Source organism: Plecotus auritus (assembly GCF_963455305.1).
Source record: "Plecotus auritus genome assembly, chromosome: 7".
In the NCBI taxonomy this organism is placed as follows: Eukaryota; Metazoa; Chordata; class Mammalia; order Chiroptera; family Vespertilionidae; genus Plecotus; species Plecotus auritus.
In genome coordinates this window covers 9025647-9043819 of record NC_137774.1, presented here as the reverse complement: position 1 = coordinate 9043819, position 18173 = coordinate 9025647, and the positions used below count along the sequence as shown (strand labels likewise).

At 57.9% G+C, this 18173-nt stretch overlaps 1 protein-coding gene across 1 annotated transcript in view; it reads left to right on the top strand.

Annotated features, from left to right (window-relative positions):
* Window positions 1–18173, top strand: part of RARA (retinoic acid receptor alpha) — a 34366-nt gene that overhangs the window by 1754 nt on the left and 14439 nt on the right. The window contains exon 2 of the mRNA XM_080679164.1: window positions 9808–10347. Within this exon, the coding sequence (XP_080535290.1) occupies window positions 10170–10347 (178 nt within the window). The 5' untranslated portion in view covers window positions 9808–10169. The remainder of the gene's footprint in view (window positions 1–9807; window positions 10348–18173) is intronic.

Here is an 18173-nt window from a genome sequence, read left to right as displayed (position 1 = left end):
TTTGCGGGATTTTGCGGGTGTGAATGAGCGTGATGCAGTGTCATTGCAGGAGTTTCCCCACCAGACTGGTGAGGGCGGCGCGAGGCATTGGCAGTTCTGTGAAGACTCTGGGCTTGGAATGGCTTAACCTGGGCACCTCCTCCTATAGCCTCTAAATCTCTGCCCTTCAGTTTTACCCTAAATGCCCCTGCTACTATAGGACACCTCACTGGTCCCCCCTCCTACTCCCAACCATGTGGCAGCCTGGCAGGAAGCTAGCTGTGGGCAGCACCATCCTGATCACCCCCATGCATTCCCCGTTGGGCACAGTCACCCACATGTGCCATGACGTGGTTCCTGCCACCCTGTCTAGTGTGGGGGAGAGGACATAATCTGAGTGGCCCTTCAGGTCTGCTTGGGGGGTACTGACCCACGCTCCTGTGAATTCACTTTCCTTCCCCTAAAGCATTTGGTCAAGTTTATTAGGAGGTTTGAAGTTGGCTGTGCCCTCTGGCACCTTTCCCCCAAAGCCACTCCTTGCTCAGACTCTAGGGTCTTAGGTGGGGTGCTCCTCAGAACTGTGTGACATGAGGGTGGGGCCTGCCCCCAAACACAAACCTCAGTGCCCAGTTCCCTGTCCTCTGGGGAGCACGGGCAGGGCAGGACCTGGGCTGGGTGTCTGTGGGGTCTGTTCGTGAGCACTGTCTGAGGTCTGGGTGAGGGCCATCTGGGGAAGGTAACCCTATCTCTGTGATGAATAAACAGGGTTATCTCCACGTGCCCAGCACCCCACACCCCTGTCTGATGGTGGTGGTGTGGGGAGTGTGGGAAGCTGGCAGGGCCCCTGGCGAGAGGACCAGGGTTGTCCTGACTTACTGGGTTTTGGGAAAGGAGTGTGGCCACCCTCCTCAGCTTCCCGGGCTTTGGCTGCACAGCCTCTGCTGCCTGCTGTCTTTCCTCCCTCCGTCCCCCTCCACCCTCTGGCTGCTGTCTGGAGCCCACACGGTTTGTGGGGGGTGAGGGCCCGGATCTCCGTGTGTGTCCAGGGAGTGTACTGGGGATTGGCAGAATTGGCTGAGGGTGTCTGGGTGTCCCCGCAGGGTGGGCGGTGTGCGGGGACCAGGCCCAGAGTGTGAGAATGTGTCAGGGTTGGTGCGTCTGTCCCAGTCTGGCTCGGGTGTGGGTGTCTCTTGCTCCGTCTGGATCTCGCCTCCCGCTCCAGTCCCCGCCCCCCCCCCCCCCCCCCCCGCCTCCTTCCCCAGCTGGGACCGCCTGCTTGCTCTCCCTCTCTCTCCGCAACTGGAGCCTCCCTTGCTCCTTCCTGGAATTTGGAGAGGAGGAGGAAGAAGAGGCAGGCAGACAGACCTCCCACACTCCAGCCTGCCCGCCTGGCATCACAGGGAAATGAAATAGGCGCTGTGGAACTAAGGGTTCCTTGGCTTCCCCAGACCCTCCAACACACGTCACAGAGTAGGGGGGCAGGTTTTACAGAAGGGGCACGGCTGCCCCCACACCCACCAAGTGGAAACGAGGCCTCTTTCTTCCACCTAGCATCCTGCCCGCCTGGGCCCCTGCGGGGGGGACCTCCAGGCACCACTGTCGGCCTGGGAGGGGGGCAGGGGGGATTAGACTGCTGCCAGCCTGGCCAGCACCTGTTGCCAACCCCCAGCCCTGTAACTGGAGCTGGCTGGGAGGGGGCTGTAAAATGACAGGTGGAATTTCTGCAACCAGGCAACCCCCCCTCAACCCACTGGATATGCCTTTCCCTTCCCAGAACCAGGAAAGCCTGCCCCCTCCCTAGTGTCAGCCTGATCTCATGGATGATGTCCCTCTCCTGTGGATGGGGGCAGGGCCCGGGAGATGGGGAAGGGTATGAGCTGATTGCTATTTGCCCAGTGACCCCCCCACTGGCTGCAGAGCTGGGCTGCCCTTGTTCACATGTTGTGAGCTCTGCTGCTCTGGCAGGGCTGGGGGGGCGCGTGGATGGGGGTGGTTTTCTGTTAATGTTTTAATTGCATAAAAACTGGGAGCTCAGCTCTGGGCCAGTGGGGAGTCTGGGTCTGGCTGGCCTCCCGGTTTGGGCTAAATATAGTCTGGGACATCTGCAGAGAAGGGGAGGGGGGCAGGGGAGCTTCCATTCCCCCCACCTCTGGCCAAGGTGCCCTCTCTGGGCGGGCACCTTGGAGCAGGGAAGGGGATTCTTCAGCACAAAAGGCAGGCGAGAGGTGGGTGGGGGCTGGGCACAGTGGAGACCTCACCGGTCTGGAGGCCAGTAGAAGGCTGGGATGAACCCAGAGGCTCAGGACAGTGCCTGCGGGCAGGAGTGGGGCGCGCGGGGCTGGAGCGAAGGGCTGTGCTCGCCTCTCCTCCGAGATGCCTCCATGTGTCACTGTGCCCGGCTGCGTGTCACCGCGACCCACTCGCTGTGTGCTTGTGTGTACACACCTACCTCCGAGTGGCTCCCTCCCCCAGAGCCTCCGTCCCCTGGGTCCTACTGCAGGTTCCCAGCCCTTCTTCCTTTTGTCCCTTGCCCCACAGTGAAACCTTCAGCCCAGGAATCGAGACTTGAGAAGGGGAAGCTGCGGTGGGGAGTTCTCTGATCTCCAGTCACGGCAGGAAGTGGAGGGGAGGGGGACCGAGGAGGGGACCCGAGCGGCAGGCGTGGAGGGAGGGCCCATCAGTCCTGCAGCCAACCTTGAACGCGGTGGTAGGGGGCGGCCAACCTCCCAGCCACCCCACTTCCCTCCAGCTCCAAGTGGGGCCAACCTCGGGAACAGCTGATTTCCCAGGGGCTGCTAACCATCTTCATCACCCTCCCCACACTGGAAAAAAAAAAGTCTTCCTGTCATGTGACTGTCACTTCCTGTCCCACTGTGGTTCCTGGGATGTTTGTTGTTGGTTACCATGGAGATGGCGGCTGTACGCTTTACCCTGGTTCTTGTGGGGAGGAAAATGCCCCCTCCTCCTAGACCCACAATTGGGGGGGCCTGGGGGCCTGTCTTGGGGGCTGTGTCAGGCTGAGTGTGTGTGGTCTCTGATGTCCCAGATCCCCCAGGACCCCCCAGACTTGTGTCTATGGGAAGGAGTCACAGCTATCTACTCAGATGAGTGTTGGGGAGCCTGTGACCACATGTGGCTGTGCTTGACTGGCCCGCTACGTGAGACTGGCGGTGCAGACCCTGTCCCCTCCAGCCTGGGCCCCGCGCTGCCTTATAAAAATGCCAGTTCATGTCTCTTTTTACTTTTGTCACCTTCTCCCATCCTGTGTTCTCATGGAAACTATCCTTCCCAGGGAGTTTCTGTGACTTCTTGGGGTCCAGGCTGGAGTGGGGTGGGGCTCTGGGCAAGATCTCTGGTTGTGTATTTTTTTGGGGGGAGGGCGCGGGAAGAGTGGGGCCCCTCCCGCACAGCCTGCATCAGCTTCTCCCTGACCCCAAAGGCCTTGTGCTTAAGGGGCAAGCCATTGGACTCGGTGACCCATTCTTCCCACCCCCTCCTGGGCTTCTCTGTTCTGTTCACTGGGGATGGAGAGGGGAAGAGATTCCCCCAAGTTTTAGCCCCAACTGAGTAGGCGTGGAGTAGGAAGTTCCTGGGGGGTTGATGGAAGGGGGGGGGTATGGGGCAGGGCAGAGTCTGACTCAGGCCTAGTCTGGGGTCAGAGCCAAAAGGATATCCTGAAGCAGGGGAGGGGGGGCGTTCCCGGCTTCCCTGCAGCCTGGGTCCCCAGGGAGGGATGCTGGCTGGGAGGGGGCTGGTAGCACTGAGTCCTGCTGACAGCCTGTCTGCCCTAGGACTCAGAATTGGGGTAGTCTCTGGGTTGGGGCAGAGTTGAGGGGATGGGGGCATTGCTGTAACCTTACACACACACACACACACACGCACACGCACACGCACACGCACACGCACACACACGCACACGCCTCCTGTGTGCTCCATCCATCCATCGCCCCCACTGTGGGAGGGTTGTGCTGCCTACACTGGGGAGGTTGGGAGACGGTGGTGAGGGGGCAGCTGCCAAGGTGAGGGTGGGGAAAGCCCCATGCCAGGATGGGTGTGAGGACGGTGGTTTCCAAGTTGGGGGGGTCCCCTTTTGTCTGTGCCCCTTTGGTCCCCCTCCCCGGACAGAGCTGCCTTTGTTTGGGCCACACACTCCTGTGGTCTGGCTGTGGCCTGGGCTGGCTCATCTCTTCCTCTTCCTGTTTCTGCCTTCCCCAGGCTGCTCCCTCCTCCGAGGCCTGGGCTGCCCCCTGCCCTTTCACCTACTCTCCGTGCTGAGAGTCCGAGGCTTCACCCGGGGCTTTGAAGGCCCTGAGCACAGCTCCCAGGGGCTCTGGGATGTGGTCCCTGGGTGTGCAGGAGTTGGGGGCATCGCCCCGCCCATCAGAGACCCCCCATTTCCTCCTCCTAGAACTTGGCCTGTCATGGCCTTGGGCTTGTCCAGTTGCTCTTTCGGCCTGTGACTCAGTCACTGCTGAGCGTGTGGCCGTGGAGGTCAGGCAGCCCTGCGTGCCGGGGCAGCACTCGGGCCAGGTAGGGGCACAGGTTGGGGAGGCATCAGACCCACTCTTCTCGAACCCGGCGCTCGTCTTGAAACGCTGGGGCAGTGGCAGCCTCCAGAGGAAGACACTGGACTGCAGGCCCCCCCCCCCCCCCCCGCCTTGCCCCTCCAAGGCTGTGCTCAGGGCCTTCACATGCTTGGAGCAGGTTTTCAAACAAGTCCTAGCCCCAGCGGGCCGGCCTGGGCTTCTGAGGGGCCGGTGGGGAAGAGCTGCCCCCCACCTGTCCCAGGTGATCCTTCTCACACGCTCCTGGGTGGTCTCTCTCCTGCCTGCAGCCCAGACCCTGGTAACAAAGGACCAGAGTGGCCAGCGGGTGGGCTTGCTGGGAGGAGAGGGACCCCTGGAAAAAGGGAGTAGGGGTCATCACTGCTCCCCAACCCTTGCCCCGCAGATCGGAGGAGCATGGGGGAAGGGGGAGGTTGTGGCTTTGTGTGTGCGTGAGTGTCTTTTCCTGGAAAGTTTATAAATAGATCCAGCCCACTGCTGGGGTTTGAGATCTGCCCTGTCCCGCCCTGCCCTGCTCCTGGCAGGGTAGGGGGTCCAAAGGGGCCAGGTGTTTGCTTCTACCAGGGCTGCAGTTCCCATTGCCATGCCACCCCCCACCAGTGGAGCTTGAGCTTTGGGTGTCATTTGCATATGATTCACTGACTGTCTAGAATTGTTAGGAAACCCCCTGTGCCCCCTTCTTTTAAGCTCCCCAATCCTGATTTCCTTCTCTGAGCCCCTCAGGGACTGCCTGACTTCTATTCATTGGGAGCCATTGTTTCAGGAGAGCCTAGGGAGTGGAGAGGAGAGAGTAAATGGGGGGGGGGGGGCGGCTGGGCCAGCTGGGTTTGGGGACCCCTGGCTCCTCTCCCCTGACAATAGGGAGGAAATGGTCAATTTCTCTTCCCCTCCTCCCCTCCCCAAATCCAAAGGTTTCCCTTTTTTGGTTTGTGAAATGAAAGAAGGGAATTTAGGAAAGGGTTGTGGTCAGGCCTCCACCCACACCCCAAATATCCCTCTCCCCACATCCCTGTCCTCAGTCTGGGGGAAGCAGACCCTGGAAAGTGGGTAATTCTCTTGCCCAGCTCTGTCAACAGATGCTAACGGTGGTCAGGGAGAGGAAGGGAGAGCAGACACCGCCCTGGGAGGCCCTGGGTGGTGCTGAGAGGCTGAGAGGTGTGGGGAGGGGGGGGGCAGTTGCCTAGCACCTCCTGTGTGCCAGGCGCTGTGCTGGGTGCTTTCCAGGACTTTTATCTCTTAAATCACACAACCAGTTGTTGAGGTAGACAGGGCACAGGCGAGTAAACAGATGCTTGAGAGGTTAAATGACTTGGCTAAGGTCACCCAGAGTGGCAGAGCTGAGATTTGACCCTTCACACCTCTGTTCTTTTCTACCATCTTCAAGGCTCAGCCGGCTCCTGCCTTTTCCTCTAGGCGTGTGACTCTGGGGGACCTGACCCTGGGCAGGGATTCTGGCACCGTGGTGAGGGGGACCCAGTGGGCAGGGGCGTGTGGCTGGTGGCAGGCGCTCTAGCCCCCACCCCTCTTTCTGCTGTGCTGAGTCTTGGCTCAGTGCATGGGAGGTGTGGGCCTGCGGTTTTCTATCCTTCGAGGGAGGGTGCCCCTGGGCCGTGGAGGTGGCGGGCACAGGGTGGGGGTTGGATGTGGGTAGTTTGTTTTCCCTTTCTTTGGTGCTGGTTTCAATTCTGTGACTGCGCCTTCTCACCCCTGGGTGCAGGGGCCCAGGACCCAGGCGTCTCCTTGAGGGTCATGGCTCCAGAGGGAACTTCTGAGGCAGAGCCTGTGCGCGTTGGCTCTGTCCCCATCATCCATGCCCTTGCCCATCCCTGTTCCCTCACCAGCCTGGCCCTTGGCCCATTTCTGTGATCTTTACCCCCTCCGGCTGCTGAAGGCCCTCCCCAAGGGGCTGAGTAACTGCACTTGAAGTTTGAGGCTCAGATCAGGGTGGGGAGACCTTCCAGCCTCTCCCTGGGGTGTGTATCTGTGGGGGAGTTTGAAGTTTGGTCCAGTTTCAAACTCCTCAGGGGCAGAGGAGTTGAGGCATTCAGGTGACTGTAGTTCTCTCTCCTGTGGGGGCAACGGTGGGTTCCAGAGGACTGACTGGTCCACCCCCAAGCCCCCCAAAGCTGGGTCAGGACACCTGGAGTCTGAAGCGACTGGCTTTCTGGGCCTCACCCCCCTGGGCCTCACCTCAGGGAGGCAGCCCCAGCGCGGATGTGAGTCCTCCAGAGTATTTCTAAAGGGCGCACCTCTGTGTGTTCATGCAGCGCGGTGTGTGTGGGGGGCCTGGACCCCAGGGAGGCAGGTACAGAGGCCCGCCTGGCTGTGTGAGGGCCAGGGGAAACGGTGGGGCTGTGGTTGTGTGTCTGCGGGGAGCTGAGTCCTGGGGCTGGGCACGCAAGCCCGGAACCATGTTCACTGTGTGGTGGAGCCCAGGTGTGGAGAGATGGTATCTGCAGGTTCCCTCTTCTCCCGTGCGTGCCCACACACACACACAGGCCGGGTGTGCGAGCGTGCTCTTGCCCACCCCTACGCTTCCCATAGCCCTGCATGCATGCGTTTCTGTAAGTGTGGGGTGTGTGTGTGTGTGTGTGTGTGTGTGTGTGTGTGTGTGTCTTAGTCTGACTGTCAGTGCTGATGAGGCTCAGCCAACCCCTCCTTCCCTTGCCTGAGTTCCGTTGTGTGGGGCCCCACAAGGGTGTGGGGGGTCTGGGGTGGCAGTTTGCCCAATGGGTGGGGCCCTTGTTCCTCTGACGTCAGCCCTCTCAACCTGGGAGGGAATCCGCAGGGGCCTGTGCGGGAAGGGACACCTCCTTCAGGAGTAAGGACAGAGTCTGATGGTCGTCGTCATTAATAACAGTAAAAATCATGGTCATTAACAAGGTCCAGCCCTAGCCGGTCTGACTCAGTGGCTAGAGCGTCGGTCTGCGGACCAAAGGGTCCCGGGTTCAGTTCTGGTCAAGGGCATGTACCTCTGTCATAGGCTCCTTCCTGGCGCAGACCTCGGGGCCCTGGTCGGGGCTCTCTGTCTTTCCCTCTCTCTTCTCCTCTCCCTAAAAATCAATGGAAAAATATCCTGGGATGACGATTAACAAAAACAAAAACAAAAACACAAGGTCCAGATTTCACTCCTAGGAGAGCTGCCCCCTCCCTAGCACGTACCTGTCCCCCCTTCCCCCTCCCTGGCACAGGCTGCCTGGCCCAGCTGGGCCCAGAAGCCCTGGCCTCGTCCACAGTGGCCTTGGCAGGAGCTCCCCCTTCCCAGGCATGGTCCTCAGCCAAATGCTGGCCATGTGCTTGTCCACTGGACTCCAGGACTGAGCCTGGGGAGCCTGGAGCGTGGAACCTGGGATGGCTGGAGCTGGGGGGGGGGGGGGGACGGAGTTGGGAAGGGAAGCAGTCCTTAGTTTGGGTCTCTGTGGCCCCGTTACTTTTCTTTTCCCTTCCTCCCTTCTCTCTGTCTTCTTACCAGCTTTATTGAGGTGTAATTCGTATGCCATAAAATTCACCCATTAAAGTACTCAGTTGAAGGGTTTTAGTATATTCAGAGTTGCGCAAACCACCACAATCAGTTTTAGAAAATGTTCATCACGGCAAACAGAGGTCCCGTACTCCCAGCAGTCACTTCCCATTTTCCTCAAACCCACACCCAGCCCCCTGGTAAGCCACAGTCCACTTGACGTCTTTATAAATAGCCTATTCTGGACATTTTAGGTAAATGGAATCAAACACTAGATGGTCTTTTAGAACCAGTTTGATGTTTTTCAGGTGTATCCACATTGCAGTGTATATCAATGCTGTAATCCTTTTTTATGGCAGAGTAATATTCCATTGTATGGATATATACGTGTCATTTATTCATTCATCAGTGGATGGACATTTGGGTTAACATTTTGGCTATTATGAACAGTGCTGTTATGAACATCCATGTATAAGTTTTTGTGTGGACTGATGTTTTCCTCTCTCTTGGGTATAGATACCTAGGAGTGAAATTGTTGGCTCATTATACGATGATTACGCTGTTTGACCTTTTGAGGAACTGCCACCCTATTTTCCAGAGCAGCCATTCTAAGTTCCATTCCCACCAACAATGTATGAGGGCTCCAGTTTTTGCCATCCTCGCCAACACTGGTTATTATCAGTCTTTTTTATTATAGCCATCCGAGTAGATGTGAAGTGGTATCTCATTGTGTTTTTTTTGATTGGCTGTTCTTTTTGTGTGTGTGTGTGTGTGTGTGTGTGTGTGTTTTCTTTTGTCTCTCATGTCTGTACTACATATGTATGTATATATGCATGCATTTATATGTATTTCGGCATGTAGGTCCTATGTAGCCCAAGTGGATTGGAAGCCTCTGCTTCCCTTTTTCTCTCTTTGCTCTCTTACTGTGTGACGGAGTCTCTGGGTTCGCCTCTGTTTCTCTCTACCCCATGGTGTTATCTGTACACGTCCTCTGGCCCCAGCTGTTCAAACAGGGTGTGGATCTGTGTACACACTGGTGGGGGACATCTGGCCTTTCATCTGGGGCCCACCCCTCACCCCCTCCAGGGATGTTGCTTCTGCAGACAGAGTATGTGGGTGAACTCTGAGGTTAGCCTCCCTCAGCCCTTCAGTAGGCCCTGCCCTCCGGACACACTGCCCCCCCCCCCCCCAGCCCATCCTGCTGTTAGGTTAGGCACTGGGGGTGATGCCCAGGAGCCCTCAGTTCGCATTTCCCTATTTTCAGGTATGTAAACAGGCCTCCTCCCCTGGCCTGTGGGACAAACCCATCTGGGGTGCTGGGGCTTGGATTTGGGGGGGAAGTGGTGTAAGAGGGGCCCCTGGCTTAGGAGTCATTTTTCTGAGAAATGCCAGTGCTTTAGGGAAGCGGCTTTTCCTCCCCCTCCCACTCCCCTCCAGCCCTCATTCTCTGCATCGTGACCTCAGGTAACCCACACAGGGGAGGGAGCTCCGCCGCCTGCCTCTGCTACAGGGAACCTTTGGGGTGGCACTGTAGACCCTTCACCCTCAGGATTGTGGGTGAGAGGCCTTCTGCGGCTCTGAGCTCTGCCCCTGTCTCCCCAGCCTGGCTGTGCTGTCCTGCCACCCCCAGCAGTGTCTGGGCCCTGCTCCCAGGCTGTCTCTGCCAGCCAGGCATGGTGCCAGCTGTCTGCTCAGCCGGGTGCCACAGGAAAATCTCCGGCCGCCCAGGTTGGGGAGCTCCACGGGGAATGCCCGTGTGCCCGCTCCTCTGTGCCCACTCACCTGTCTTTCCTCTCTCTGCAGCGTCACAGGACATGGCCCCCCCAGCTGCCTAGCCGGGGCCCACCTAGGAGAGCCAACCTTTTCGGCGCCCTGAAGGCCAGCTCTGGACCTTCCCAGGAAGTGCCAGCTTGCAGAACTGCTTGACCAAAGGACCAGCTCTTGGGACGTCCCCCAATCCCTGGCCCCCAGCTAGCGTGGGGGCTCCAGGCGGCTGCGATTAGCCTGCTAGCGTTGGACATCAGCCCCAGGACAGAAAGGGGGGGTGGGCTGACCACCCAAGCCCCCTTCGGGCCCAGGCCCCATGCCCCGAGGAGGGGCGGCCTGAAGCCCGCCGGAGCCTTCCGCCAGACTGCCTGCCTGCCTCCTGACTGTGGCTGCTTGGCATGGCCAGCAACAGCAGCTCCTGTCCGACACCTGGGGGAGGGCACCTCAATGGGTACCCGGTGCCCCCCTACGCCTTCTTCTTCCCCCCGATGCTGGGTGGACTCTCCCCGCCAGGCGCTCTGACCACTCTCCAGCACCAGCTTCCAGTTAGTGGCTACAGCACACCCTCCCCAGCCAGTAAGTGGGGTGATGGGAGGCTTGGTGGGGGAGCCCTGGAGGGAGCAGGCCTGGGGGTTGGCCTCTGGGTACATCTGTCCTGCTGCAGCAGCGAGGTCTTCTGCGGACAAGGGACACCATCGTTTGGGGGGGCTCCAGGAGGAAAAGCTTGTAGGCTGATCACGTGGCTGTTCGATGTTGGGGCCGCGGAGGGAGAGATGAAACAATGTTGTTCCGAGGTGCCCCCCAGCCCGCTTCTGTGCCGAGTCTTTGAGGACCTTATAAATAGCTCCAAGGACTGGACACAGCCTGGAAGCGAGTAAACAAACCTCTCGACATTTGGTGGAAATGGCAGCTCTACTGAGAGCGGCACCCACCTACTCCCCACCGGATCCGGAGTGGAGAGGGGCAGGCTGCTGGAACCCCCTCCCACTGCCAGCTCCGCCCCGTGGGGAGGGAGAGAGGGAGGAACCCAGGAGCAGCCTGGGGGATAGGGCGAGTGTCCCAGGAGGGGCGCTGGGCTTGGACTCGGGCTGTGGACACATGCATGGTCTTGGCAGGGCCTGTGTTTTCTCTCTACCTCCTCCCTCTGCCATGGGGGCTGCCTGTTTGCTGGACGGGGGTCTCAGTACCCTTCCCTGGCTGGCCGAGCCAGGTAGTGGGAGGTGGCGGCGGCTCCGGCCAGCTGGCAGAGTCTAGGCCTCGGGCCTGCCAGGCCGCTTACAGTAACTCTGGCCCCCAGGGCCCAGCTGGGCGCCAGGCCAGGGCTCGGGGGGAGGAGGGAGCCAAGCCGGGGCCTGGCCTGGGGCTGGAGGAAGGGTGGAAGCAGCCGAACAGACCATGGACCGGCATGGACCAGCAGGCTGGCGGGTCAGTCGCTGACCTGGGAAACGTGTCCCACCTCTCCTGGTGGGCAAGGGACTGAACACCCTGCCTCGGGCACCCACTGCCCCTCCCGCAGCCACTGGCAAGCTGCCCCGCATCACTGCCCTGTGAGCCTGGCCTGGCTGGGTCAGTGCCCCCTTCTCGGTGCGGGGGCAGCGCAGTCTCCCCAGAGCCAGGGAGTCTCTTTGTCCCCGAGGCAGGTCCTGGCTGGGCGCCTCACTACCCGCACTGGCCCAGTGCCCACCGCCACCACCGCTTCCTGGTGGCCACCTCTGGCTCCGCCATGGCCCCCTTCCTCCCAGGCCTCACCAGCTGCTGGGCCGGGGGGCAGTCCGATACTGCCTCAGTTTCCACCACCACCCCTTCTCACACCTCTGTCATCTGTTTCCTTCCTCTCTTCTGTCTTCCTCACATAGGATGCGAGGCGGGTGGCATAGTGACCTGGGAGTCGGGAACTGATTCTGGCCTGGCCTTCCAGTGGGCGCCAGGTGATGGCGAGGCCAGTCCTTGGGTTCAGGGTTGCCAGGGAGTGGGTGGGTGAGGCTGTGGTTCTCAGTATCCCTATGGGGTAGTTGCTGGGTAGTTGCTGTGTCTGCAGGGACTGGGGCTCATGTTTCCACCTTGGATAAGGAGCATCTACTTCCTGCAGGAGGGGCGGGGACTAGGGAAGAAGTCGGGGGCTGTAACCTGGTGTCTGTGGACAAGTTGTCCTTCCCCAAGTGATGGGAGCAGAGTCCCTGACACTGCTCCCCTGGGGCCTACACTCACTGAGGGTGGGAGGGGGCCTGCCGCTGGCCCTGCCCTGCCCTGTGCCAGGAGAGTGAATGCTTTGCCCTCCTCTGAATGTTGCAAGCTTCTTCCTCTTTCTCAGAGATGGGTGGGGAGGGCTTCCGGGTCCCCACTTCCCACCCTGGTAACCTTTCCCCCCAGGGTGGGGTGCCCACATTTCAGGCAAGTGAAGGCTTCTCTGGCTTTCTCCACCCAGGTTAGGCAATGCCCCTTCCGGCCCCTCCCTCCGTGAGCCGGTGGCTTTCCCTGCTCCTCTCCCCCTCCTCCTCGTCAACAACAACAGCGACTCTTCCTGCCCAGACCCCCGGCTTCTAAGCTTCTCCCTAACCTTCCCCTTTCCTGGGACCATCTCCCTCCTTCTCATGCAGAGCTGGGGGCCTGGGTCTCAGCTCTGGGTATGGAAGCATGACAGATCAAAATTCCCATGCGTGGGGCAGCCTCGCCTTCCCTGCTGCCCCTGCTGCCCCATTCCTGCAGGGAGCATTGATGGACTCTGGCCCTCTACCACCCTTTTGTAGGAGACCTTGCTGATGAGGTTCCCTCCTCCCACTTTCCACCAACAAAGGTGTTGGGACATTGCCTCTCCCCCTCCCATCCTCCCCAAGAGGAGGCTGGGCCTTGGGTGTCTTGGGTGGCCCCTTCAGAGAGACCGGATGGCCTATGGAAGGACTTAAATATTCTTGGGGTATTTGCCCTGCTAGTCTCTCAGGAAGGTCCCCGAGACGGTACAGGATTCTCTACCCCAAACCAGCCCCTGGGGCTCGGTCTCCTCCGAGGACTGGTATTTACTGTGGAGGGCTGGATTCTGTGTGCATTGTGGTGAGGGTCAGGGCTGTGTGTGTTTAAGGGATGGATGGGGTCAAGGTTGGGTGTGTGTTGGGAAGGGTTAATGGTTTATGTGTATTGGGTGAGAGGGTCACAGAGTCGAGTGTGTTTTGGGGAAATCCAATTGGGGGAGCTGGGGAAGGGGTATCACCTTTTGTGTGCTGGAGGGGCCTTGACTTAGGGGCCTAGAGTGTTTCAGGGGGAGTGGCCTGTGGATTATGCTGTGTGTTTGGGGTGGAGAAGGCCTCTAATTCTTATCATCTAGGCTGGAGGGGAAGCTCACCTGCCTTTTTTGTTGCTCCCCCAGAAATTCCACGGTGGGGTAGGGTAGTGTGAGTTCAGGCTTTGTCACTTACTGATCTGATAACCTCTCTGAGCAGGCTGCCTCGTCTGTCAAGCGGGGGTATTACCAGAGCTCCCTAGGAGGGCTGAGATTAGGCCAGGTCATCTCTGCCGTCTCATGGCGCACAGCTATTGTGACAGTGAGAAGGGGCCTGGCCCTCGGGCCCTCGTAGGTGGGTTGCTAACACCTGTGGAGCACCTGCTGTGTGGGGGACCTTATCTCTGGTTTACAATCTTAATCCTCACAGTCTGGGAGAGGGACGCTATCTCCACTTACACACGAGGAAGCAGCTCTGGTGGAGGGTGAGACTGGGTTCCGTGGCCGGGAAAGTCGGGCTGTTTTCCAACAATTAGATCGGCAGCTGCGGGAGGGTATTTTGAGGGGCACTCCTGGATGTGGGAAGCCCAGAGGGGGCAGCCTATGCCGAAATCCCCCCATGGCTGAGGCCCTGCTTCTGCCTCAGGAAAACCCGCCTTTCCCCAGTAGGGGGCGAAGGCAGCATCCCCCAAGCCTCACCCGCTCTTCTCTGTTTTGGATTCTGAAGGCTGGAGGGAAAGAGCGATAAGAGGCCTGGGCCAGATCTCCATCCTGTCCTGGAAGCTGCGGATACAATCTGTTCACACCCATCCCCACCCCCCGAATCTACCCACTGCCGCCGCCCGCGGGAGTTTGCAAAGCTCAGCAGGCAACCATCCCCCCTCTCCAGACAGACACTGTAGGAACAGAGTGTAAAAACCACAGTTCATATTCTTATTTTGTTTCAATGTGGCGGGTGGGGGCAGGGAAGCTGGAAGCAGTCAGTAGAGGAGCCGGAAATGGGAGCCCCGAAAGATTGGCGCAGTCTTTCCCTTTCTGTCCCTATACTCGCTGTGTGTGCCTCAAGACTGGGGCATGGCCCTAGGGCCTGGGACCCTGGGGAGACAGAGGAAGGGGTGTGCCCTTCTCCTCTGCCACTCTCTCCCCATTGCAGGCTGCATCCTCCCTCCCGCCTACTCTTCCCCTGGACAATATAGGGGGGGCAGCCCAGGGGGAGGGGGTACAGCTAGCGATGCCTTTCCTGGGATCCAAAATGTAGAGTCAGCCAAGACTGTTGGATGGGATTTTGAATGAAAAGGGGGCCCCTCACCTTTTATCTGGCCCCCACTGGGCAGGATCCCAGCAAGGGTTGGGGGAGGGACTCCAGGAAGGAAGCCTGCCCTCTTAGACTGGCCAAGACCTGGGACATGGTAAGGGCCGTGTGCCTGTGGGGATGTGCCAGTGAAGACCTGACTACTCTTCAGGGGTAGCCTGTGTAGAAAGAGGAAGAGGTTTCCCTTCTGCAAATGACTTTGGGGTGGTGCCCACACCACCTTCTTCCTCCTCCTCTTCCTCCTTTGTGGAGCGAGCGGGTGGACAGCCGGTGGAGCTGGGTCTCCCAGGGTGGACTGGAGGCCCTCAGCCCTCACCAGATCAGAAATAGAGGCCCTCCCGTCCCCATTTTTTTAAAATATATTTTATTGATATTTTACAGAGTGGAAGGGAGAGGGATAGAGAGCTAGAAACATCAATGAGAGAGAAACATCGATCAGCTGCCTCCTGCACACCTCCCACTGGGGATGTGCCCGCAACCAAGGTACATGCCCTTGACCAGAATCGAACCCGGGACCCTTCAGTCCACAGGCCGACACTCTATTTACTGAGCCAAACCGGTTTCGGCCGTCCCCATTTTTTAAAAATATATTTTATTGATATTTTACAGAGAGGAAGGGAGAGGGGTAGAAAGTTAGAAACATCAATGAGAGAGAAACATCGATCAGCTGCCTCCTGCACACCTCCCACTGGGGATGTGCCCGCAACCAAGGTACATGCCCTTGACCGGAATCGAACCCGGGACCCTTCAGTCCACAGGCCGACGCTGTATCCACTGAGCCAAACCGGTTTCGGCCCTTCCGTCCCCATTTTGATGCCTGGGTGCTGGGAACCTCAACCAGCCCACAGACCAAGGCTCTTGTGGGCAGCAGTCTCACAGGAGAGCTCTTCCTGTTGGCCTTGGGCAGGTCACCCAAACGCTCTCTGTTTCCTCCTCTTTAAAGCAACACTCCTAACCCATCTCTGGCTGGGCGAGTTGCTGTGAGGCCACGGTGACCTGCTTGCTGGTGCAGGCTTGGGTGAGCTTCGAGTACCCTGAAGTGATGAGCAGTGATGATGAGGGGCGGGTAGGGCCAGGAATTGTCTTGGGGGATGGCCACCCTGTACTGGGACCTGATGTCCGTCTGGTTCAGAGCCTCATGATTTCCTGTTTATGATCCTCTCCAGATGGGGTTGGGGACAGGGGGGAGCCCTGCCTGGCACAAGTGGGGGCCAGTTCAGTGGAGCCCACAACTGCTGAGGGCCTGCTAAGCACACAGCCCTGGAGGAGCTGTGGGGGGTGCTGCAGAGGAGGACCCCAGGCCTACAGCTGCCAGCAACCACCAGCGGGCTGGCCTTCCTTTCCCCCTCTTCTCTCACTGCCCCAGGACACTGTTCGGCTCTGACCTGTCCCATGACCTTGCTGTCGCCCAGAACAGGCATCTCACCCCCAACCTCTTCCCCTTCTTCAGCTCCAGAAATCCTATCCATCCTTCAAGGAACATCCCATCCAGCCTCTTTCCAGAAACCTTCAGAGATGCTGCCCACAACTTGCTGCACTTTCTCCCTCCTTGGAATGCCTGTGGGTCTTTATTGTTTTCTCTTACAACACGCATCCCTGCCGTGAAGTGACGTCTCCCCACCCAGCTCCTGCTGCGAGCTCTCCTCATTGAGGAGATGTTTTCCTTATCCCTAGGTCTTTGATGGCAGGGACAGTCTCAGACCCCTTAGTACCTCCCAGTGATGAACACAGAGCCCAGAACATAACTGGTGCCCAGGAGCTACAGCGTTTGGGAGGAAAGATACTAAGGGCTGTGGTAGCATCTGTCTTCTTCCCCAGCAGTCTCATTCACCACCAAGGCTGGCGTCCGTGCCCTAGACCCTGGCATTCCACCTGCAGCCCAAAGCTCACTTAGGTGAGGTCTCACTTTGGAGCCCCACACCCCCCTGCCCCCCAGCCCAGTAGGCTTTTCTACTTTTCAGTCTCAAGAACTTGGCTGGTGCACAAGCCACACATGAGTCCTCTTTGCTATCTCCTTTCCTAGTCCCACTCACCCCATCCCCCCCCTTGATTCTACCCTCAGAAAGTTTCAAACCCTGACTTGTGTTGTTCAGTGGTTAGAGCGTCAGCCTGCGCACCCAAGGGTTGCGGGTTCGATTCCTGGTCAAGGGCACATACCTGGGTTGCAGGTTCCATCCCTGCCCTGGTGGTGGCGTACACCCGAGGCAGCCAATCTGTGTGTCTCTCTCACATTGATGTTTCTCTCTCTCTCTCTCCTCACTCCTCCTTCCCTTCCACTCTCTGTAAAAATCAATGGGAAAATGTTCTCAGGTGAGATTTTAAAAACAAGTTTCAAGAATCCACCTTCCTCTGTCTATCAGCACAGCCAGTTTCCTAGACTGCACTACCGTTGTGTGCTGTCCAGACGACTGCAGTCGCTTCTAACTCAGTGGTTCTCAACCTTTCTAATGCCGCGACCCTTTAATACAGTTCCTCATGTGTGGTGACCCCCAACCATAAATTATTTTCGTTGCTACTTCATAACTGTAATTTTGCTACTGTTATGAATCGTAATGTAAATAGCTGTGTTTTCCGATGGTCTTAGGCGATCCTGCTAGCGGTTCTAAACCTGTTGCGACCCACAGGTTGAGAACCGCTGCTGTAGAGCCCAAGACCATCGGAAAACACAGCTATTTACATTACGATTCATAACAGTAGCAAAATTACAGTTATGAAGTAGCAACGAAAATAATTTATGGTTGGGGGTCACCACAACATGAGGAACTGTATTAAAGGGTCGCCGTGGCATTAGGAAGGTTGAAAGCCACTGTTCTAATTGGTCTCTCCTGCCCTCCTACAAGCCATTCTTCACATATCTGCTAGAAAGGTCTCATAATGCTATAACTCAGATCTTGCCTCCTCTGCTTGGGGTTTTCCTGTGGGTTCTCCTTGCATTTAGGACAAAACCCAGAAGTCTGAATGCAGCTAACAAGCCCACGGGGTCTGGCCTCAGCACGCCTCTCCAGCCTGGTCTTGTGCCCCCTTTCCTCTTGAGTTTTATGCGCTGTCTACTCTGTTCCTCTGCCAGTTCCTGGAATGAACTCACTGACTTCTGTAACCCCAGGACCTTTGCACAGGCTGTTTCTCTTTATGAGCCTGCACTTCTTCCTACTCTTTGTCTGACTTACGAGGCCTCTGCTTTGAGGTCCTCCCTGACCCATCAGGACCTACATTAATTCTTCAAAGCACGCTATACTTGTGTCATACTACCAATTATCTCAGTTTGCAAACACACACAAACACACACGTATAATCAATATTTGCTTAATGGCTGTTGCTCCATAAGGACTGCAAGGGCAGGCTCACCACAGTGTCCACATAAGAGGTGCTAAAAAAAAAAAGTACATTTTTATTTCTTGAATTGGCCTGGCATGGTAGGAATATGGGCTTTGACAGCAGAAAGTTCAAATACACCGCCCTTTATTAGCAGTGTGAACTTGGGCAACCCACCTAGCCTTGCTGTGAAATAGGAATGATGCCCGCTTTTCTCTTGGAGTAGCTGTGAGAATTAAATGACAACGTGCGTATGTTAAGAACCTGGCTTCTAGAAGAATATCCTTGGGAAGCAGGTAAATTCCTATCCCCTGTGGGGATGAGGGAAGGGTCAGAGGGAGTCCTGGGATACCCTCTCCTCCAGAAACATGCCCTCCTTCCCGGACCTACCCAACCTGGGCCTTCCTTCCAGTGAGCAGGCACCCGAAGGCTTCCAGAGGAAGTGGTCAGCTGGAAAGCACCAGCCCGTCCTTTGATCTCTCCAGGGCTGGGCGGTGCGGTGGGGGCCGATCCTGGTTCCGAGGTGGGAGACACCCTGGGCCGTGCTTTGCTCACCGGAAGCCC